The sequence below is a fragment of the Cebus imitator genome, unplaced genomic scaffold (assembly GCF_001604975.1).
Source record: "Cebus imitator isolate Cc_AM_T3 unplaced genomic scaffold, Cebus_imitator-1.0 Scaffold10, whole genome shotgun sequence".
NCBI classification, from domain to species: domain Eukaryota; kingdom Metazoa; phylum Chordata; class Mammalia; order Primates; family Cebidae; genus Cebus; species Cebus imitator.
In genome coordinates, this window is record NW_016107325.1 from 9879169 (window position 1) to 9904020 (window position 24852).

Consider the following 24852-nt stretch of genomic DNA (forward strand, 5'->3'; position numbering starts at 1 on the left):
CCCTAATCTAAAATCCAAAATGCTCCAAAATTCAAAGCTCTTTGAGCACCTGCATGATGCCACAAGTGAAAATTTTCATACCTGACTTTATCTGATGGGTCACAGTCAAAACAGAGTCAAAACTTTGTTTTGATCACAAAATTATCAAAGATATTGCCAGAAATTGCCTTTAGGCTATATGTTTAAGATATACAGAAATGAATTTTGTCTATAGACTTGAGTCCCATCCCCAAGTTACTTCATTATGTAGATGCAAATATTTCAAAATCCAAACAAATTCAAAATTCAGAACACTTCTGATCCCAAGCATTTTGGGTAATGAATATTTAACCTTTCAGTTAAATACCGTACTTTCAGTTAAGTTAATGTAACTTAGCAATGTAAGATCATGTACATTGATCTTATGTATATCTAAGATAATTTATTTAATGTGTATACCCTAGAGTATCTTTACTTCTGCAAGGCAAGTCTGTGCTCCTTACTTGACTGTGCCCAATCAAGGTAAAATGGGGAAGGCGGAGAAATGTCAGCCCAGGGAAAGGGGAAAGTCCATTCACCCTAGAGAAATGATTTAGAAGAAACCATATCCATTTCCCATCCATAGACCTTTCACTTCAATTATTGCTATCTCTCAGGTAAATAGCCTTAGGGAGTTTCTGAAAAAGTGGCAAGGGCTTCAGCAACCAGGTAGCATAGGGATGCATGTCACCTTATTGCAATACCGAAATGGAAACTACCTAAAATTTAGAACTGTTTTAATATGCTTCATTGTGCTCATCTAGTTAGGTTTCTTGAATTTTAGATCTTGAGTACAAAGGTCGCGCATACTGTTTTGCATTCCTTCCAGCTGAATTTCATATAATGTTGTAATCAAGGACTTGGGGAGACATTGGCATTTTTTTTCTTTACAGATTTTCTTTTTTGCCACCAAAAAGGAATCATGATATTACATTAAAATGAACTATGTCTCAAAATATAAAAACTTTTTGGTAATCAAATGATTACATATTCATATTTAATTTTTGTTAATTTGAATATAGAAATAAAAATCTGCTTGGTGATCCTTTCAAGGGAAAGCTGTAGCTCAGCTCATATATAAAAAGCCACACAAAAATGACTCTGGAGACCTTGGCTACACGTTCAGCAGTCAAATATTTCAATGCTCTGTTGCTCTTGTTTCTGCTACAGGTACATGTGACAGCGCTGCAGCTATGAGTGGAATTTTAAAGAGGAAGTTTGAAGAAGTTGACGGCTCCTCACCCTGCTCCTCTGTGAGGGAATCAGATGATGAAGTTTCCAGCAGTGAAAGTGCTGACAGTGGGGACAGTGTCAATGCATCCACTTCTAGTCATTTTACCCGTGAGTACCGAAATCAGAACCAAAGTCAATTGTATGGTTCTACAACAAAACTAATTGTGTCATTTTTATTTTTATCTTTAATTCAAGCTATGTATATTTTCCAACCAACTAAATACAAAGAACAGTTACCCAAAAATGCAATATTTTCCAGGTAACTCAGTAGATTCCTTTATTTAGGATGCTTTTTGCAGTGTATTATTTGATTGTGTTAACTAATTGAATTTAAGAATCACATTTCATTATTAATGCTTTTCCAAATGAATACCTAGTACTCTGGGAATAGACGGAGGAAGACAGATAATAACTCGTTTCAGATAAAGGTGTCCTTTCACAGCTGAAATGATGTTCTAGGAGAAAACATTTTAAAAGGCATTATTAAGGAATGGAGAGTCTAGATTATGATTAGAAGGAGTTTAGGCAGCCAGGGATTAGGAAGAGATGTGAAGGCAGCAGGTGTCTCCCAAATGTGCAAGTGTGTGCGATCCAGTGCCTCTTTGCTAGTCATTCCTCTAGTCTCTCTTCTCCAAGAATAATATTTAAAGTCCAACAAGAAACAAATTTTATGCTTTATTTTATTTTATTTTATTTTTTTGAGATGGAGTCTCACTGTGCCACCCAGGCTGGAGTGGAGTGCTGTAATCTCAGCTCACTGCAACCTCTGCCTCCCATGGTCAAGTGATTCTCCTGTCTCAGCCTCCTGAGTAGGTGGGACTGCAGGCGCACAGCACCAAGCCCGGCTATTTATTATTATTTATTTATTTATTTGTTTGTTTTTTATTTTTAGTATAGATGGGGTTTCACCATATTGGTCAGGCTGATTGCGAACTCTTTACCTCAGGTGATCCACCCACCTCTGCCTCCCAAAGTGCTGGGATTATAGGCATGAGCCACTGTACCCGGGCTATGCTTTCTTTTTGATTTCTTTTTTTTTTGCCCCAATGTAATGTCAGCCTTTCTGTCAGGCAAGATAAAAGGAGGTTTGAAGGACTAATATAAAAAATTATTAAGGCAATGTAATCTATAGTCTAAAGGAAACTGACTAGCAATAGTCAAATGATCTTTTTAAAATTTATGTTTCTTAAACAGGAATATTTTAATATGTTTTAATATCATGATAGATAACTGGTCTTTTTTTTTTACTTTCCAATTAGTTAATATATGACTCTATAACAAGGAATTGACTTTGGCAACGTCGCAACTCCAAAAACTAAATGATTTAAACATATTTTTAAGAGGTGATAAGAAACTCAATAGCTGTTGCATATGAAACAAATATGGCAAAATCAATAGCATTCCATTAAGCAAGCACAACTAATTAGATAATATGATGAAAAGATTACAATTATTATGGCAGAAAAATTCATAAAATATTTAGGGACAAAGTTATGATGTGATGTAGGTGGTTTACAGATACTTTGACATATATCCATGATAGTATGAAATGAGCTTGCACTTTTGATTCAAAAGAAGAGATGTACTTAGATTTTTCATCCTAATACTAGTAGTGATAATATTATTATCTCATGGGTTTTTGCAAAGATCAAACAGTGCAAGTGAGATAATACACATGAAAAAACTTTGTAAAATGTCAAGTACTCAGCAGATGTTAAATTAAAAATTATGATCATAGCTAACATTTATTGGATACAGGCTATGCTCCAATAGCTTTATATACATTATCCATATTCCTTACAACAATTCTGAAAGTAAGTAGTATTGCCTCCACTTTACACAGGAAACAACTGAGGCTCAGAGAGGCTAAGCATCTGGCACAAGATCACACAGGAGTTGAGCCTAGATATATACACATGTCCTACTACATAGTCTCTACCTGTTGCATCATGGTCTTATTTTGCCCCTTAATTATATAATATTGGACATATCTTTAAAATGTTATTTCTTGTGAGTTATAATGGAAGACTTGAGTTATTGAAGAGGCAGATTATGTTTCTAGATATAAAGATAATGTCATTAATGGTTTCAACATTAATTTATAAATATAAGAGAAAAACTGAAGCAAAATCTTCAACTGGCATTTCTTAGGTGACAGAATGATAAAAATTGATTTGGAGAAATAAACTAATGAGAATAAAAAGATATTTTTAAAAAGAAGCCATAAATGTTGAAAAGCCATTCCAGATATCAAATTATAGTAGAAAACAATGTAACTGATGTTTTTGCATAATGTATTCTATTTAGGAACCAACATGTTATATATGAAAATTTAACATATATAAGAAAAGAGCATTATAAGAAAATGAGAAAGGGAAAGACTATTTAATAAATGGTTGTGGTGGTAAGAAATTTGAAAAAGAAGTGATTTAGACTTATATTTTACAATATAGGCCAAAATACCAGATAGATTACATGGATAATTTTTTCATTAATGAGGAAAGTTGTATTTTGCCAGACATTTAGCTGAATCACTACATGAACTTTGATATAAGAGAAGAAAAAATAATCACATTAAAGATACTTAATATATTTAATGATGTAAAAATATTAAACTTATCTGCTACTTAAAAAAAACAAAGCCCAAAGTAAAACAATTTATATTGGAAAAAATATGTGCAGTTAATATAGCATTATTTTCTGTACAGAGCATAGCAAAAGTACATGTAATTTCTTGAGATAAATACGAAAACACATATCTTTAAAGTAAATCCACATAGTAGGAAATATGATCAGCAAATATTTTAAAGCAATTAACAACAATAGTAACAAAAATGCAGACTAAAAATACTAATGAGTTTTCATCAGTATGAAATCACAGAGATTTCACCCCTTGAAATTGGTACTCATTTATCCAATAAAAAATACTAATACATAAGTGCTGGTGAAGTTTGCAGCACATTGTAGTCACACACGTCTATTAATGGCATTGATATTTAAAAAGCACTTTGGAAATACAAGAGCCATAAAAACATTCATAAGTCTGTACTTCAGAGAATTTTTCTGAAGAAAGAAACATTAAAATCAAGGTGAAGACTGTATAAACGAAAATATTTGTGGTTGATAATAGTACCGAAAAAGAGGGATTGGACAGGAGGGAGAGAAACGACTGTGTCTAAGAGCGAGGAAATGAGCCATTAAGTTATGGTAACATATTCATTAATTTATTTTCTTTATAGTTATGAAGACCTTTTGGCAATATGTACAATGTTTGTGAAATAACGATAAGGAAGAAAAGCAGGACACGATATTTTATCTGTACTGTCAGGCAAAGTCTAAGTCTATGCCTGCACAAAGGTAAAGAATGGCAGGGTGTCCCAATAACTGGAAACAATTTGATTTGTTGAGGAATTAAAATTACAAATGAATTTTTATATTTATTAATTTTTATTTCTGTGAATTTTATATGTGTTCTCACAACAAAGTAACCAATTTAAACTGCTAAAAATTATAACTGTAGTTCACATTGTGTTTATGTTTGCAAAACAGCAGATCGAAATGGCATGATAAGCTAAGATATATGTCAGTCAACAAATACAGACTTTGTTATAAGTTATGTTCAACAGAGATTATTTTTTTCATTGAAGAAAACAGACTTATTTTACGACAGAGATTTTTTTTTCATTGAAGAAAACAGACTTATTTTACGATGTCTAAGAAGGCATTGAAGTGTTTCAGCACATCATTTAATATCAGTGGTAGTGGCAATGGTTAGTTTATAACATGCTGTTTTAGCTTTGTATTAAATAGAATCTGGCAGGGATTTCTCATGCTTTTTAAAAATAATTAAGAAAATATTTAATAAAAACTGCTATTTTCATTTAATAGTCTGCTTTGTTCACTATATTCACATTATGAAGAGATATAAAGTGGGAACAATAGTAAAGAATCAAAAAAACAAAAATTCTACCTGGAATATTTGTTGCAGAAAACATTTGAGAGGTTGGGCACAGTGGCTCATGACTATAATCCCAGCACTTTGGGAAGGTGAGGCAGGAAGATTGCTTGAGCCCAGGCATTTGAGACAAGCCTGGGTAATAAAGTGAGATCCCCATCTCTAAAAATTTTTTTTTAAATAGTCAATTATGGTGGTGCATGCCCAATGGTCCCAGCTACTTGGGAGGATTTCTAGAGTCCAGGAGGTTGAGGCTGCAGTGAGCCATGATTACACCACTGCACTCCAACCTGGGTAACAGAGTAAGAGAAAGAAAGAAAAAAAGAGAGAGAAAGAAAAAAGAAAAGAAAGAAAGAGAGAAGGAAAGAAGGAAGGGGGGAGGGAAGAAGGAAGGAAGGAAGGAGAAAGAGAGAGAGAAAGAGAAAAAGAAAGAAAAGAAAAAGAGAGAAGAAAGAAAGAAGGAAAGAGAGAGGAGGGAGGGGAAAGAAAAAAAGAGAGAAAGAGGAAAAGAAAAGAAGAAAGAGTAAAGCAAAGACTAGAGGTGGGTTTTTTGTTTGTTTGTTTGTTTGTTATTTTTGTTGTTGTTGTTTTGAGACAGGGTCTCACTGTTACCCTGGTAGCTGGGACCACAGGTGCATACCACTACCTACTAACTGGGCCATTTTTTGTATTTTTTATAGAGATTGGGTTTCATCACGTTGCCCAGGCTGTTCTCAAACTACTGAGCTCCAACAATCCCCCTACCTCAGCCTCCCAAAGTGCTAGGATTACAAACATGAGCCACAGTGCCCATCCTGTCATCTAAGTGTTTTAGCCAGTGTGGGAGGAGTAGCTAATAGAGGTTTTTATTTCTAGAAATGTATTTCAGATCATTTGCTAGTCTAAACATTGATACATAAATGTTTAAAAGACTTTTTATAATGTCTACATGAAGGTATGGGCTTCTCTGCAATGGTTTTGTTGGATGTTAATCTATGGTTTATAACCATAGATTATGTCATTACTGGTAAATGACATAATCTAATCAGAACTGTCATTACTGGTAAATCCTATTTCTTTAGTCTATTTTTTTTTTTTTACTTAAAAATGATTATTTGTCTTAAAGAAGGATTTTTGAAGATTATCGAATTTGTGTAGCATTAACAAATGATTTAGTTTCACACTGGGGTTCTTTAAAATGTGGTTGCCCTTATTTAAATCTTACTCATCATGGGCTCATCTACCAAATTTTAAAAATCTCATGTCCAGTTTTATAGGCACTAACATATTGTGTAACATAACATTTTGTTGTGTTACAAATAACAGAAATTGATAAGATTGTTTGGTACGTGTCAGCAGCATGGTAGTAGAAAATTCCATGCTATTTTAAGTTTTCTGTTAAAATATCCGATTTGTAGCACACCACATTATGGTAATAAAAGCTTCAAAATATAAATCAATAAGGGCATTATGACTTTTTCCCTGGACTTCTGAATTTTGCTAGGCAACAAGCACACTTATCGGTGATCAACCAAGGTCATATATTGTACTTCCCTTGAGATAGAAACAGCGGAGTCTGTATTGCTGTGAAACGCTTTGTTTCATCAAATCCCTATGGTTCTATAGCCAGTCAGCCTGTACTTGAGCACTGTCAAGAGGAGAGCTACAGAGAAACTAGAGAGGAATGATTTTTCTTCTGCCCTTTCAAGGTTCTTGGCCCTTCACATAAGTAATGAGAAGCTATGTGATAAGACATAGTCCCAAAAGGAACACATTATATCTCCTGAAACAGAGTTTCTACAAATACATGTACAGTATTTAAGAAGTAAAAAATATCAATAATTAAAAGGGTATACACTCTAAATTGCACATGAATGCAAGTAGTGGATATCCTGTAATAGAATTAAAATTTTTGTTAATTTACAAAACACTTTCACATTCTTGAGTTAATTTACTAGCCAAAAATTGTTGTGTGATTAGGAGCCAATTATTATGCTCACTTTATAAAAGTAGGAATTATTATTCATAAATATACTTTACCCGAGAGCTAAGATAGAATCTCCTTTCCTTTCTTCTTTCTTTCCTTACTTCCTTCCCTTTTCTCTCTGAATACACAAGGCATAAATATGCCATCATGTGCTCCCAAGTCAGAGTCTTTCCCCAGTGTGATTTTCTTACTACTGGCTCCACATTTCATAATGAGATTAGACATAAAGAATCAATAGAAAACAGATTTGATATTAAATTTTACTAGAAGTATGACTGGAACATGTCTGCTCTCTTTACCAAGCACTTAAAAATGCATTGAAGATTTAGATTTAATTTCATCAAACATAGTATATTATGTTACAGGCTCTGAGCTAGAACCTTTCAAACATGTCAAGTGATACATTCCAAACAGTAAATACAGCTTGGAGATACAATGATAAATTATATCTACCCAGCATTGTGGTATTAGTTTGAGAACTAACTTTAGCAAAGACATAGGTAGCAATCTACCCCCGACTCAATGCTTTTGTTAACAATGGAGGATGGTTTAGGACAAGCTGATGAACGCAGGAGTTTTAGAAGTCTTTTGTTAAGCAGGAGGAAGGACATCATGATGCTCAAAAGACCCTTTCTAATCTATAATAATATGCTTCTAAGATAGCATCATTAGTTAGAGTTAAGACCAGCAGGAAAGGAAACAGCATAGATAAAGTTGCCTCTGAAAAGCTATGCCATTAAATTAAGGGGTTCCCAGACTCTTCATACCCACTTACTCCTGGAAAAGAACCAATCAGCTTTGGCTTGTGAGACCAGATCTTGGACCAGCTGCAGATCATATCTAGAATCATGCAGATCATAATTAGGTCATGTTCAGACACGGACCAGTTGAATCATTAGGTGTTTATTGTTGGAGATAAAGGAGTTAAGTAAATTATGAGTGGAGGTAGATACTGATGAGCTAGTAGTGTTTTGGAAAATAGTCACTTGAATATGCAATAAGGCCTGTTGACTGATACAATAGAATTGTTATCAGATCATCTATCTGCAAGATTGTCAACTCCAGTAAAGATAAATCAGAAATAGTTAACCACTGCTACTTCCTCTAATCTTACTGAGACCATTCTACATTCTGAAATGTCTCTTCTTTCCTCCCAATTTCTGACTACTAAAGTTCTATACCTGCTACCAGTTTTATATCAAATATTTCTTTCTCCATGAAAACTTCACCAAGTCTCTCCTTTGACACATCCTCTTCACCATCTCCTCGAAATCTCCTGATAGTTCATCAACATTCACAAACTTTGGCAATGGTTTTCCTTCTTCTTTCCATCCTAGTATTTTCCACCAAACTGAGTGATGTCAGTAACTGTGTGATGGCTCCTAGAACCGATCAGCCTCTCGTTTCCTTGAGCACTCTGACCTGGATTCCTTACTTCAATTGCCTTCATGTCTTTTACCACCAATCCATTTAGCAGCTGATGTCTGCAACTTCACCCACAAGACTTTTGCGAACCAGACCAATTCTCCCTCTGAAATATTAAATTCTAGTATTACAAAATCAAATCATAACCTCTTTTCCTTCCATTTCCTTCCTCTCCTCACCCACCTTTTTTTTCCTTTTCTTTTTTTGAGACAGAGTTTTGCCCTTGTTTCCTAGGCTGGAGTGTAATGGAGTGATATCAGCTCACCGCAACCTCTGCCTCCTGGGTTCAAGTGATTCTCCTATCTCAGCCTTCCAAGTACCTGGGATTACAGGCATGTGCCACCATGTCCGGCTAAGTTTTTGTATTTTTAGTAGAGACAGGGTTTCTCCATGTTGGTCAGGCTGGTCTTGAACTCCCGACCTCAAGTGATGCCCCTGTGTCAGCCTCCCAAAGTGCTGGGATTACAGACATGAGCCACTACGCCTGACCACCCACTTTGCTTTAACCTCATCTCTTGTTTTCCGCAATGTAGCACTCACCCCTTGTCTTTATATATCTTTCCGTGCTTCACCAATTGCTCCATTATTTTAGCATTTTATTTTATTTAAAGGCCAGGACTCTTTACCACTTTCCTGCTGTGTTCTCCACTCCATGTCCATTTTTTATTCAAAACACTTGAAAACAAAAATTTTAACAAAGTTTTGGAGAAAATGACAAAACTGTGTTTTCAAACTCAGCTGCTCATTAATGCCACACAACCATCCCAACCAGGTAGATTTTCTCACCATCTCAGAGCACGCAATGTTCATGTCTCCTCCAATCACTTTTCCCTCACTTCCTATCTCATGTACAGCATATCTTGCTTTCTCATGATCTCGCACCCTTCATTTATATTTGTTATTACCCACATGTCTTTACCCTAAAAGGCTGGCCTCTCAAAATGAGTTTTGAAGGAATGAATGTAAGCTCATTTTGGGCAGGAATGTATGCCTATCATCTGATCAGTATATAAGTATTTATATCAATGGATGAACGAACGGACATTTAGGCATTCAATACTTGCCATTCACTGCACTACTATTAGGAGGTGGAAATATAAAAGTAAATGAGATATGATCCCGTTTCTGAAGAAACTCACAATCTAACAATATTTTAGCATTTCTCCAACACTTACTGTATTTTACTTTACACTGGAGTTATTTATGCACATACCTTATCTTTTCTTGAGATTTCTAGAACTTAACTATGTATTCTTCTTGCTACCTGTTGCTGGTTCAATTACTGTTAACTACTTAATAACATTTAGCTTTCTAAAATTTTTTTTTAAATATAACTAAGCCTTATAAAGTAAAAAAAAAAAAAGATGCATTTATCGTAAGACTTTAAAATGGCACAAACATTAGTGGAAATAAATACCAACTTACAGGCTAACTAACTATAATTTTTAATTTTGATGAGTGTCAGGATCTTGATTTAATACTTATCATATCTGAATACATGTAATGATGAACTGTGTTTTAAATAGGGTCTCACTATAATTATGCATTCTTAACATGTACCTTTCTGGTTTCATTTGCTTATATATAGCTTTCCCAGGCAGAAACATCACTGTTTAATTGGATGCTGTTCAGCTATTTATGCGGGAGCTGTATAACACACTTGAGGGAGTCTGAGTTGTTTTCACCTTCACCATCCTTTGAATTGGCTAGGAAAAAAGGACATTACTAAGTCAGATCACTAACATGATATAAATACAGTTCATTTAGTTCTTGTTTGATCTGTTTTAAATTCAGGATCAGGACCTCACATTTAGCCTTAAAAATAGTAACATTTGACTTAGCTCTTTATTTCAGCCTACTGAGATTTAAAAAATTTTTCTGTCTTCTTATATATTTACATTTTCTCCCACAGTCATGTCTTATATAAATATATCTGAAATCCATCCACTTATCTCCATTTATTTTGTACAATATCACCATTCTTTTTCTCCTGGGCTGCTGCAGGAGCCTTGCTCTCTCTGCTTCCTCTCTCGTTCAGACCTCAGCTTCTCTATGCAGCCACCTTTCAATCATTTTCAATTCATCAATTACTTTCAATTAAACTCATTTTTGTGGCTTCCAAAATTCTGTACTTCCTTCCTATGCTTGAGCCTTCGCTCTCCTGCCTTCTGCCCATCTCCAAACTCCAGCCGCAGTGATCTTTACTCAGTTCTTTGAACATAACAAATTTCCTCACCCTAAAATTCTGCTTGGAACAGTGTTCCCATGACTGACTCCTCATATTTCAGGTTTCAGCCTAAATATCATTTCTTTAGTGTAGCCATCACTGGTCACCTCCATCTGAAGTATGTAGGCCCAAAGTCCTCATCTCTGAGAGATAAGCATGAAAATTTTGACAGAAAAAAAAAATGATAGATATCTTGAAGCTGCTTTCAAATAATCTAGCAAAATAGAGAGAGAGATGAAATGAGACTGAAAAAATATTGAAGTTTGGGCTTACTATTCTACTGTTTACATTCATATAGAATTATAGTTTTTCCATAATACATTTTAAGAATATAGATGCATATGATCGCCATTGCACTACAGCCTGGGTGACAATAAGAATATGTCTCTAAAAAAATAAAAATTCAAACAATTCATAGGTCCAGCTTGTCCTAAAGTTCTCATGAAAGAGCCAGGGAATATAGCCAAGTACAATTTTGAAAAAGAATAAGGAAGAGTTGAAAAGTGTGCTAGCCTGACAGATTTCAATATTTGAAAAGCTGAAATAGTTTAAAACCCATGGAATTAGCTCAAGAGTCTGCACATGGAACAAATAGGGAGCCTGGACTCAGACCCACATTTAAATGGCAACGTGGTATGTGACAGAGGAGACATTGCAAATGAGTTGAGAAATAAGAATCTGTTTCAATGAATGGCTTTTTAACAAAAAAGATAAAATTAGACCCCTACTTCATACCATATTTGAAAATAAATTCCCAAGGAACTAAAGATCTAAATATTTTTTTTTAATTATAAAACTTACAGAAAAAATATAGGAAAATATATGTATGTCAGAGTAACATGCTATAGCATGAACTGTAAAAATTATTATATATGTGGGTACACTGAAATAAAACTGAATATATGACAAAATACCCCATCAAGAAAGTGAAAAGATAAGCTACAGACTAAAAGGAGATATTTGTAAATCATTAACTGACAAGGAGTTCATATTTGAATGTAAAAGAACTGCAAAAATAAAGAAGAGCTAATATAGCAAAAAATAGACATAGAACATGAGCAGATAATACACAGAAGAAAGGCTAACACAATTAGGAACAGATGTGTAACTCTATTAGGAACCAGAGAAATTAAAATTGAAAGAAGACATCATTTCACATATGTCCCATCATCAGATTAGCAAAATTTTAAGTGTTTGAAAATACCATGTATTGACAAGCATGTGCTGAAGGCAGAGCTCTCCTAAAACTGGCATGAGTGTCAGGTGATTACATTACTAAGGAAACCACGTGAAAAGTTAAACCACGGAATAATTGTCCATTTGAATAGATTTGCATAAGGAGTAGTTGGTTAATATTATGACAAATTGGATAACAAGTTGAATTGAATAGCAAGATGTACATATATGCGCAGTAAAGTGAAATACACAAGTTGCAAAACTCTATAGTATGATAGTACTTTTGTAATTAAAATACACACAGAGAGCAACACCATATTTTATGGAAGTAAAAATATACATAGGACGGGAAAATACACAAACTTAGAACCTCTGGAGATAAAGAGTAGAATGGATGGAGTGCCTTGGCTGTATTCTCTTAATTATTTTTTATATTTTAAGAAGAGCAATCTGAAAGAAATATGGCAAAACATTAGCATCCATAAAAATAGGTATAAAGCACATGTTATTTTCTAGAAGGTTGAAATATTTTATAGCTTTAAAATATGTTTTAAATACCTATGGTATGTATTTCCCACACCTTTGAATTGGGATGAAAGTCCATAGATCACCTTACCACCCCCTCGAGCCATTATTTTCTCTTTCAGTAGCTCCCCCCTTTTTTTCCTTCATAGGACATATCACAATTTGCAACTATTTTATAGTATAGTGCTTTTCTTTTGTGTATCTGTCTTCTTTTGTATTCCTATTAGGAATGGGGAGAAGAACTTTGTAGCACAACATTAGAAACTTCCAGGCCAAACTTGGCCATTAATTAGAACTTCATTTTAACAAATCCATTCAGAGCATTCATCTTGTTCACAGTGATAGACAAATGTTCACATATTTTCTTGAGATCCTTTCATACGTATTTATTACCAAGTTTTAAAAATAGGGAGCCATATCTTCCCCAGGTGTTACCCTCCAGCCCCCACAGTGACATTTAGAAAAATCACCCATAAAAATTGCTTCTGTGCTATAAATACACTATACACTGTCACACTGTATATACAGTTATATGTTCCACACATTTTTCCCCTAAGGTATTAAAACAGAATATTGTTTCTTTAGTTGATCATCAGTAAAGTAGTTGTCTTGTGTTTGGGAGCCATCGTGAAAGAAAAATATTTAAGTTTGCTCTGATATTTCTTTCCCTAGTACATCAGTTGAACTTGTGAGAATGGACTTCACTACAAACTCATTCTGTTTGTTGTAACTCAAAAAGCCACAACCAAGGAGCTAGAATATTCTCACTCTCTGTTTAGCTCTGTCACAATTCACTCTGACTTTGGTTAAATCATTTAACCTGTTTCTTCATTTGCAAAATGTGAGAATAGATTGGTCTTCAAAGTATTATAATTTGTATCAGATTTCAGTAATCCTTTCCTGCAAATATAGCGTGCCTCCAATAGTCTCTTTTGCTTGAGTTATTTATAGTGTCATATTTAAGGACATCTTTGTATTTTCAAAGTTTATGCTTGTGTACTATTATTTACATATATATGTGCTTAACAGAATATTTTATTGTAGCTTGTAGATCCCACAAAAATGAAAATCGTGAATTATTTTTATTGTGTTTTGTTTGGAGGGTGGCTTATTTAATCAGATAATGCACTCAAAGTATAGTACAATAGAAGTTTGAAAAAGTTTAAAAACCAGATCTTAGTAAAAATAGTGAATGATGGTTGGAAAAGAGAGTTGTATGTGTATGTTATTCCACTGGCAATGAAAAAAACATTTATGTAATTCATGATTTTTAACAACCATCTTCAATGGCATAAGTAAATGTTCATTTTGGAATGTCTCATGAACACAGAGAAATATTCTGACTGGAATTTTTAAAAGAGGTAACAAAACAATTAAGAATTGGAAGGAATGATTTACCTGGAACATTTTTAAAAACAGGTAGTCATCTAATATCACAAAATGTTACTTATAAAGCTTAGTAACTACATTTGTCTCATGTATGTGCTAATTGTGGTGAGCTTAACCCTACTTGTCAACAGAATATACAGGCATATAGACAGTATGTTTTAAAAGGCTTTACCCGACGTAAAATAATGACTGAAATTCCCACCATTAATGCGATCCCTTTGGGATGGTTCCTTCTTGATGACTATTAAAATCCGCATACAGATAGCAGCCTAGTAGTTAAAAAAGTAGTGTCTGAAGTCAGATTACTTAAATTCTCCTAAAAGATGTTCTATTTAGAGACAAGTAATGAAATATACCACACCTTTGGTTTCCTTATCTATAAATACTGATAAAAAGTATAGTACAGTATCTGCCTTATAAACTAAAATGAGTGAATACAGGCAAAACACTTTACATTTTACTTGACATTTACTAAGTACCCAGAAAATGTTAAATATGATGACAATGATAATGATGATGATGATATTGATATTTTCAAGGAGGGAAAACCTACATTTTATTAATAGTTGTTCAGAAATTCTAACTAAAGAGAGTAGGTCTCCAGACAAAAGAGACATATGACAGTTATGCTTTTGGAAGAGTGGGAGAGAAGCCTGGAACAGATCAAGACTAGAGGTGCAAATATTAATATCTTTAGATGCAGGCAAATCATGTAACTGTAGAAGCAGCCAGCTGTATGACAAGAGGGATGAATCACAGTAGCTACAGAAGTAAGAGTTCATAGCATTTATTCTTTCTATTCTTGCTGTCGTTAGTCCTAAAATATCATGAGTTGAGAATAATAATCACAGCGGTAATAAGTGGCATTTATTGAACTTTCATTAAACATTCAATGGGAGGGACTGCCCTGACATTTTACTTGCATTATCTTACTTACTTAGCACAACCCATGAGGCATCTGAAGCTTGAAAAGATTTTAAGTAGCTGCCTAGATTTACAAAGCCAATAAGCAGTTGGGCTAGCATGTGATTCTATGTCAGTCTGAACCTGCGTCCTGTGCTTTAATATCATTATATCACATTGTTTCCCACAAAGAGTGTTGAAAACAGCATGATCAATTTTTCTCAATCTAGCATCTCTTTTGAAATTTCTGAAAACAACATTTTGCATCCAACTCAGAAAATACAGTAAAGTGTATTGGTAATTAATAAAACAGCATGTAGACTCAATTTTAAATGAGAGGAGCTCTACAAATATTACATAGGCTGGGTTCAAACAGAATACCCTGTATTTGCTTACGCATTCTTCCACGCATAAAACTTTTTGTACTGGCATCATACATCTTTGTCTTCTAATGGCATGGTTAATAGTCAGAACTTTGGCCTCTTGGATTTTTCTAAAACTGAACCACCTCAGTCTTCATTTGTATTTATTTATTTATTTATTTGAGTGGCATTTTCATTTCCTTTGAGTAAAAGGAGAAAGGAAGAAGAGTTGCTGACACTGTCATGACTGAGTGGGTAAGACTGGGCATTGTGGTACCACCCAGCCAGGGCTGCTTTCTTGCAGGAAATGCTTCAGAGCTGTGGAGACAGGAGTAATTTGGCAGCTGCCGCCTCCTTGATTGACCGCATCAGGCTTTAAAAATATCAATGAGCTCATTAGCATCAACCTTTAGCAGAACTCTCAAAACCATCTTAATGGAAACGTGAGAGCTTTTATGAGTGCATTCCAAGTTACGATTTATGGGAAATAGTCATAACAAGTGTTTGCTTAAAGTCTGTTGGACTCATTCCTCTGAACTCTAGGCACTATAAGAACATCAATAAAGCATGACTTTTTTGTAAATACCAAGGCAGAGAAATAAGCATTGACACTGGCATTTCTGGAAAATTTTCTATAACTGTTATCAAGGACAATTTGCTAGAAGAAATGGATAGTAACTTGCTTAAAAGTTGAAGAGGGAGGGAGTAGAGAAGGAAGAAGATAATGCAGTTGATTAGATTGAAAATGTATATTTATATGCTCAGAATATGGGATTAGAAAAAGAAAAAGTGTAGTAAGCAAGGGGAAGTATTGCAGAATGGAGCTCTGTGATTGGCTCAGGCACGTAGAAAGAAAGCAAGTGAGGGATAAATGAGAACACAGAAGATTACTATGTGAGGCAACACGATTGTTAATTAGCTAGATTTAACCATTTCCATATATATATATATATATATATATATATATATATATGTATATACTTTGAAACATTATGCTGTACGTAATAAATACATACAATGTTGTTTGTCAGGTTAAAAAAATGAAAGAATAAAAATTTTGAAACCAATTCCTACTGCACCAGATACCATCTCTTAGTTTCTAGTTAAGAGACCGAACCTTTTCATTTCAACCTCGTGCTAAGGGTGGGTTTCCTTTCCAGTGGTAAAAATGTGAGCTTTAAAAGTGATGCTTACTCTTACACTTTGCATAAATTAACATATTTTAGTTCTTACTGCAATTCTATGAAATAGGTTCTATTTTTAATCTTAATTTTATGGATGATGAAACTGGAATTTCAAGAAGTTCAATAACTTTCCCAGGATCCTACTGTTAGTAAAGTTGTAAAGCCAGATTCAAACCCAGACCAGTCTCAATTCAGTGTTTGAACTCTTAATATAATGCCTGTCTGTAGAAGCTTCAAAGTTTCTACTTAATGATGTGCAGTTCTTAATCTTGCTTGATTTTAACATATGCAGAATTCTAGTATAAAATGAAATCAGTGTAATTTACTTAAAGTCTTTATTGTATAGCATTATTTATAGTGCCAAAAATGTAAAAACACTTATAATTTAACACATTTGCTCTTGCCTTTATCTTTCTTCTATAAAAATTACACTTACATTGTCTAGGTAATATTTACAAAACCACAAGATGCTTGCCAAAGTACTAAATGTTTTTTCCCTTATAAAAAGATGTGAAACATTTTTGTTGCTATTCTTGGTAGTCAGTTAATTCTCTAATTTTCAAAATTGTATTATGTCTATAGTAACAACACTGATTACCTTAGAATTTCTGAATAATAAACTATGTGTGTGTAAAGCAGTGTGCAAAAGAGTACTATATGGCCTGCATTCATTTTACTATCATTTGGGGAAAAGTATCAGTTATAACCACTTAAATCAACATACAAATATCAGCAGTGTGTCTATGCTTCAGGAATGAACTGGAAATTATCATTTCTTTGTGTTGTGAACATTCAAAATCCTCTCTTCTAGCTTTCTGAAAAGATGCACTAAATTATTGTTAGCTATTTTCACCCTGCAGGGCCACAGAACACTGCAATTTATTCCTCCCATCTAGTTATAACTTTGTATCTATTAGCCAACATCTTCCTATTCTTCCCTTCCCCTACAATTGCCAGCCTCTAATAACCAGAGTTCTACTTTTAGTAGCCCAAATTATGTTTTAACTATCACATATAAAAGAGACTATCAGTGGTATTTATCTTCCTGGGGCTGACTTATTTTATTTAACATAGTGTCCTCCAGACTCGTTCATGTGCCCATGAATGACAGGATTTTATTATTTCATGGTGAATAGTATTCCTTTGTGTATATATACCACATTTTCTTTATCCATTCATCTGTTGATGGACAATTAGGTTGATTTCATATACTGGCTATTGTGAATAGTGCTGCAGTAAACATGGTATCTCTTCAATATACTGATTTCGTTTCTTTTGGATAAATACCCATTAGTGGGATTGCTGGATCAGGTGGTAGTTATATTTGTAGTTTTCCTTAGATATCTCCATACTGTCTTCCATAATGGTTGTACTAATTTACATTCTTATCAACAGTGTATCCGTGTCACCTTTTCTCCAGGTTTTTGGCAGCACTCGTTTTTTTGTCTTTTTCATGAGAGCCATTCTAGTTGGTGTGATATGATGTCTGGTTGTGGTTTTGATTTGCGTTTCTCTGATGATTAGTGATGTTGAGCATTTTTTTTTATAATACTTGTTGGCTACTTATATGTCTTCTTTTGAAAAATATCTATTCAGATCTTTTGCCCATTTTTAATTGGATTGGTTTTATGTTCTTGAGTTGTTTGAATTCCTCATATATTCTGGATATTAGTCTCTTGTCAGATGAATAGTTTGAAAATAGTTTCTTCACTCTGTTGTTTCCTTTGTTATACCCAAGCTTATTATCCTGATATAGTCCCACGTATCTATTTTTGTTTCTGTTGCCTATGCTGCTTTTGAAGTCTTACCCATAAACTCTTTTCTTAGACCAATGAGCTGAAACATTTCCTCTGTGTTTTCGTCTAGGAGTTTTATAGTTTTGAGCCTTATGTTTAAGTCTTTAATTCATTAGGAATTGATTCTTGCATATGATGAGAGACAGGAGTCTGGTTTTCTTTTTCTGCAGGTGGATATTCAGTTATCACCAAACCACTTGTTGAAAAGATTGTCCTTTCCCCATTGTATGTTCTTGGCAACTTTGTTGAAAACAGATTGGTTGTAAATTGCATGAATTTGTATGTGGGTCTTCTATTCTGTCCCAGTGATCTATGTGTCTGTTTTGATGCCAGTACCACACTATTTTGGTTACTATATCTTTGTAGGGGATTTCTAAGTCAGATAGTGTGCTGCCTCCAGGTTTGTTCTTTTTGATCAGAATTGCTTTGACTATTCTGGGTTTTTGTAGTTCCATATGACTCTTAGAGTTGTTTTTTATTTTTTTCTGTGAAGACTGTCATTGGTGTTTTGATAGGGATTGCATAGATTTGTAGATTGCTTTGAGTACTATGGTCCTTTTAACAATATGAACTCTTCCAATCCATGAGCATGGATGTCTTACTATTTTTTGTGACTTCTTCAATATCTTTCATCAGACATTTCTTCAATGTCTTTTCATCACACCACTGTGCCTGGCTAATGTTTGTAATGTTCATTGTAAGATATTTCTTACAATGTGTTAGATTTATTCATAGGGTTTTGGGGTTTCTTTGGTAGCTGTTTTAAATTGATTATTTTTTTCAACTAGTTCAGTATCAAAGTATAGAAACACTACTGATATTTGTATGATAATTTTGTACCCTGTGACTTTGCTGTTAGTATTTATCAGTTCTAACAGCTTTTTGGTGGACGCTCAGGTTTTGCTACATATAAAATCATGTCATATGCAAAGAAGGACAATTTCACTCACTCTTCCAATTTGGATGCCCTTTATTTATTTATCTTGCTATGACCAATTGCTATGACCAAGACTTCTAGAACTATGGTGGATAAGAGTGGTGAAAGTGAGCATCCTTGTCTTGTTCCAGTTCTTAGAGTAAGGGCTTTCAGCTTTTCCCAATTCAGTATGATGTAAACTGTGGGTTTTTCATATGTGGTGTTTATTGTGTTGATATATGTTCTTTCCGCGTCTAATTTCTTGATAGTTTTTAATCATGAAGGATTGTTAGATTTTATCAAATGCTTTTTCTGCATCTATTAAGAAAATAACATGGTTTTGGCCTTTATTTTGTTGATGAGTTGTAACATATTTATTGATTTGTGTGTGTTGATATGCTGTGTTTACATTTTCATTCATTTCAATAATTTTTTTTAAACTTCCTTCTTTATTTCTTCATTGGCCTAATGAATGGTTAGGAGCATATTACTTAATTTTCATGTATTTTTACACTTTCTAAAGTTTTTCTTGTTATTGGTTTCTATTTTTATTCTATTGTGGACTGAAAGATACTTTATATGACTTTGTTTTTTTTTTCTATTTGCTAAGATTTGTTTCATGGCCTAAAATATGGTCTATCCTGGAGAACATTCCATGTGCTCATGAAAAGAATGTGTATTCTTCAGCCATTGGATTTAATGATCTGTAAATGTCCATAAAAGTCATTTGGTCTAAAGTGAAGTTAAGTTCTATGTTTCTTTGTTGACTTTTTGTCTAAATCATTTCTCCAATGCTGAAATCTGGTGGTGAAGTCCTATTACTGTTTTTGTGTCTCTCTTTAATAATATTTGCTTTATATATCTGAATGCTCCAATGTTAGATGCTATATATACTTAGAATAGTTAAATCCTCTTGCTGAATCAATCCCTTAATTATTATATACGATTTTTGTCTCTTTTCATGTTTTTTTAAATTTAAAATCTATTTTGTCAATGTAATTATACATATTTATGCATGCTTTTTGTTTTCTCTTTACATGGAATACCTATTTCTCTCCCTTTACTTTTTTTGTTTCTTTGTTTGTTTGAGACAGGGTCTCACTCTGTCACCCAGGCTAAAGTGCACTAGTACAGTCACACTGCAGTATCAACCTCCTGTGCTCAAGTCATTCTTCTATCAGCTTCCTGAGTATCTGGCACTACAGACACACACCATCATACCATTATATCTGGCTAATTGTGTGTGCGTGTGTGTGTGTGTGTGTGTGTGTGTGTGTGTGTGTGTTTTACAGATCTGGTCAGGTTGTATGTTGCCCAGGTTGGTCTTGAACTCCTGGGCTCAAGTGATCCTCCTGAATCACTAGGATTACACGCTTGAGCCATCATGCCAGCTTCCATCCCTTCACTGTTATTCTACATGTATCTTTACAGATAAAGTAAGTTTCTTGTGAGCAACATAAAATTGGATATGTGTTTTTATCCATTTATCCAGTCTATATTTTTTAACTGAAAAATTTAAACTATTTACATTTAAGGTTGTTATTTATAGATGAGGTCTTACTCCTATCATTTTAATTAGTTTTTTATTGTTTTGTGTATACTTGACTCCTTTCTTACTTTCTTATTGTACTTATTAGTAATTTGGTGGCTCTTCTGTAATGATAACATTTAATTTGTTTCTCATTGGTTTCTTTCTCATTTGTGTACCTGCTCTACCAGTACATTTTATACTTTTATGTATTTTTATGATGATATGTATCATTTTTTTTTGCTTCCAGATGTTATACTTCCTTAAGCACTTCCTGTAGGACCAGACTGATAGTGATTAATTCAGTCAGGTTCACTTCTCTGGCAAATAATTGATTTCTTTTTCATTTTGAAGGATAGATTTGCTGAGTTATTTTTAACTGACTTTTTAAAAACACACTTTGAATATATTATCCTCCTCCCTCTTGACCTGTAGGTTTCTGCTCAGAAATCTGCTGTTAATATGATAGAGATTCCCTTATATGTGAACTATTAATGCTTTTCTGCTACTGTTTTAAAAATTATCTTTGACTTTTAATGGTTTTACTATAATGTTTCTTGAAGAGAACCTTTTTGAATTAAATATATTTTGGATTGTTTGAGCTTCTTGAATCTGGATGTCTAATATCTCTTCCAATATCTGGTCATTTGATGCTTTCTCCCATTTTTTCATTTTTTTTTTTTAATCTGACTAGGCTACTTCAAAAGACCTGTCTTCAAGTTTAGAAATTCTTACTTCTACTTGAGCTAGTCTATTGTCAAACCTCTCAATTGTGTTTCTCATTTTATCCATTGAACTCTTCAGTTCAGGATGAGCTTGGTTCTTTTTTATATCTAACTCTCTTGAATTTCCCATTCAGATCATGAATTATTTTTTATTTTTTATTTTTTTTTATCTATCTGTGTTCTATTGTATCTTACTCAATTTCTTTAAGACTATTATTTTGAATTACTTTTTAGGCATTTCATGGGTTTCCTTTTCTGTGAGGCCTGTTGCTGGAGATGTCTCTGTCATTTACGAATAACTTGCTCTGTTCAAATCAACAGTACATAAATGTTCATTTTTTTTAAAGAATTGTTTAAAAGGTTAATAAAGTCGAAAAGGTTTCATTTAAATATGATCACAGGATTTGTGAAGTCTTGCAAGCACACTTCTGACAAATTGTGGCTGATTTTCCATATATTCTAGAATGTAAGCCCACAGCAGGAGGTATTAGTACTGGTAGCCCATGAATGCAGTGGCTGATATCTTCCATTTGGTATTTGTAAGGTGCCTCCTAATTCAGTGAATCCACACATATTTTCATAGGCGTTTATCTCTAGTCTGCTTTTCTTCAAAATTATACTTTAGAAGAGAAATGACCATCATATTGGTAACCTGGCCTCTCTTATTTTAATTTCTTTCCTGATTGTAAAAGAACATAAAGATACGGTTACATTAAGGTTTCTCTTAAACTCAAAGTCAGAATCCAAACTAAACAAATCACCATTCCTGGTTAGCAGTCGTAGGTCATTGTAGTCCTGAGCGTTGTGTTGAGTCCTGTCAGACCACAGCTGTTCTTGGTAGCTTTTTCTTCAGGCCTCCTATCAAAATATTATTATTTGTGTTGTTCTGCTTGTCTCCCTCAGTCCTTTTTTTTTTTTTTTTAATATCATTGATGCCAACTCTGGCTTTCTTTTCTAGCGCTTCATCTAAATTTCCTCCCAGCAGGCACAATTTTCCTCAAGTGTTCTTCTATTTGATAGGCTAAGAATGGAAAATGCAGAACAAAGAAATAAAATATGGCCTGGCCCTCAAGGAACCCCTAATTTTACTGATGAGAAAAGGAACAACAATTTCCAGTGGAGCATAGAATGAGTCAGCAGAAGCAATAAAAATACGTGAAGCAGCACAGAGCAGAATATTACTTTTTAAAAGAAGTATGGACCAGAAAAGTCTTACAGAGGAAAGAATGTTTCAGCTGTTTTGTTTTGTTTTTGTAAAAAATGATATAGTTTTATTACAGATAATTTAGTTCACGTTATCATTATCCCTTTCTATTTGTTGTTGTTGTTCTTGATAGAGTTTGTCCCATTGGAGAAAAAAAATGGTTTATTTTCAACACTTTCATTACATTTCAGTCTTTAAACCTGCAAGCATGTGTGCGTGTGTACACACACACACACACACACACACACACAAACATACACACATACAACTTACAAACATGCTTTACCTCCCTTTCTCTACTGCCTTGGTCTTATTTAGTCTTTATCTCTTATTATTTTGATTTTTAACTTGATATTTCTACCTATTTGTGTTATTAAATGTTTCTACAGATGAGAATGTTTATTTTTTTCTTCAAAGCATTCAGCTTTACCATTTAGAGAATTTTCTTCAGATGATTTAACACATTTTCCTACTCTCACAAATCTTGAAAGGCAGACCGAGCTTTCTTCTCTGAGCTGGTTTCTTTATTCTATTTTGAAACATCTTCTTTCTAAAAGGCATCTTACTCTATTTCTGCCATATATTTCACATTAAAAAATAATTGCTGAGATTACCATGGCATTTGGAAAAGAGTATCTCTGAATTTGAATTTTTAAAGTTATTTTTCTTACAGATAAATATTTTTTAATTCTAGCAGCCCATTTCCCTTCTTTCATAAATGTATTGTTCATCATCCTATTAGGTAGCCAATTCTAATTTTCATTTGGCTTTATAAATCTTTCGAACGGTTAGTTCTTGGTCTATACATTTTTGTAAGCATCAAAATATTTGTGTTTCTAAAAATAATATACAAAGAGAAGCATACATTTAAATATCTTTTTATATCTATGTATTAGTTTAGCTGCCTCAACAAAATAATAATAGCTTTAGCTACATTATATAGTTTATGTTTAAGCATATTATGTAGCTTAAACAAAACAGAAGTTTATTTCTCTCCACATAAATCTCTAATCATAAGTAGTCTACTGCTGCTATGAAAGCTCAATGGATTTGGGAACTCATGACTCTTCTATCTTGTTGATCCACCATGTTTAACACCGTTTCTATGTCAGATCCTGCTACCACGTTCCCATTTCTCCACCGGAAAGGAGATAAGAAAGAAATGGGAGAAAAGATACTTCTTTTAAAAATAAAACCCAAAGTTGCCATATAATATTGTTATAGTCATTACCGAAGTAAGTCACAGGATTCCACTTAACTGCAAGGAAGGCTGGGTTACTAGTTTAAAATTATGTTACTAGAGAAGAAATAAAGAAGTTGGAGAAAGAGCTACTAGACTCTATTACAGTCTACACGCACTCATACCGCTTTCTTCTCCTCCAACCCAGACATTATGTTTCTAGGAATTTGTCCTGTACCTGTGTGAGGCATCTCCCCATCTAAGCTTTTTGATAAGCAATAGGCTCCATGTATCTGTGGGTTCTGCAGCCACAGATTCAACCAGATTTGCATTGATATTTTTTAAAAAATAAAAAATAACAACATAATTTTAAAAAAGATACAGTATAACAACCATTCACATGGTATTTACATTGTATTAGATATTATATATAATCTAGAAATGATTTAAAGCAAGTGTGCCCAACCCCTGGTCCGTGTGCCAGTACCCATCCTATGGCCTGTTAGGAACCCGGCTGCACAGCAGGAAATGAGAGTCAGGTGAACCAGCATTACCTCTTGAGCTCTGCCTCCTGTCAGATCAGCAGGGGCATTAGATTCTCATAGGAGCACAAATCCTATTGTGAACGGCTCATGCATGGGATCTAGGTTGCTTGCTCCTTATCAGAATCTAATGATAAATGTAATACACTTGAAGCATCCCGAAACCATCCCTCCCCAGACTGTGGAAAAATTGTCTTGCACGAAAGCAGCCCCTGGTGCTAAAAAGGTTGGGAATCACTGATATAAAGTATGGAAGGAATACATAGGTCCAATGCAAATACTACACCATTTTATATCAGGAACTTGCGTATTCATAGATTTTGGTAACAATGGGGATCCTAGAAGGAATCCCCCGTGGATACTAAGGAACACTGTATTCATGCTTTTGTGCTAATTTACATACTGTATTTTTAATATCCCTAGGCAGCAACATCTACAGCCATAAGATAATTTGACAGTGTGCAGTCACTGAGGAATCTTTCCCTTCTTCCTGAATTTCTACTTCTGAAACTTGGATTCTATTTATAGGTAGCTGTTGTCTAGGTTTTTTGTTTCCTATTATTACTTTTTCTTTCTTTCTTTCTTTCTTTCTTTCTTT

General features: G+C 33.9%; 1 protein-coding gene across 7 annotated transcripts in view; it reads left to right on the forward strand.

The window, feature by feature from the left end:
• CSRNP3 (cysteine and serine rich nuclear protein 3) overlaps positions 1-24852 on the forward strand; it is a 194687-nt gene that overhangs the window by 121650 nt on the left and 48185 nt on the right. For all 7 annotated transcript variants that reach the window (XM_017548268.2, XM_017548283.2, XM_037745764.1 and 4 more), the window contains one exon: positions 1189-1359. In XM_017548268.2, coding sequence (XP_017403757.1) covers positions 1212-1359 — 148 coding nt within the window. In that variant the 5' untranslated portion in view covers positions 1189-1211. The remainder of the gene's footprint in view (positions 1-1188; positions 1360-24852) is intronic.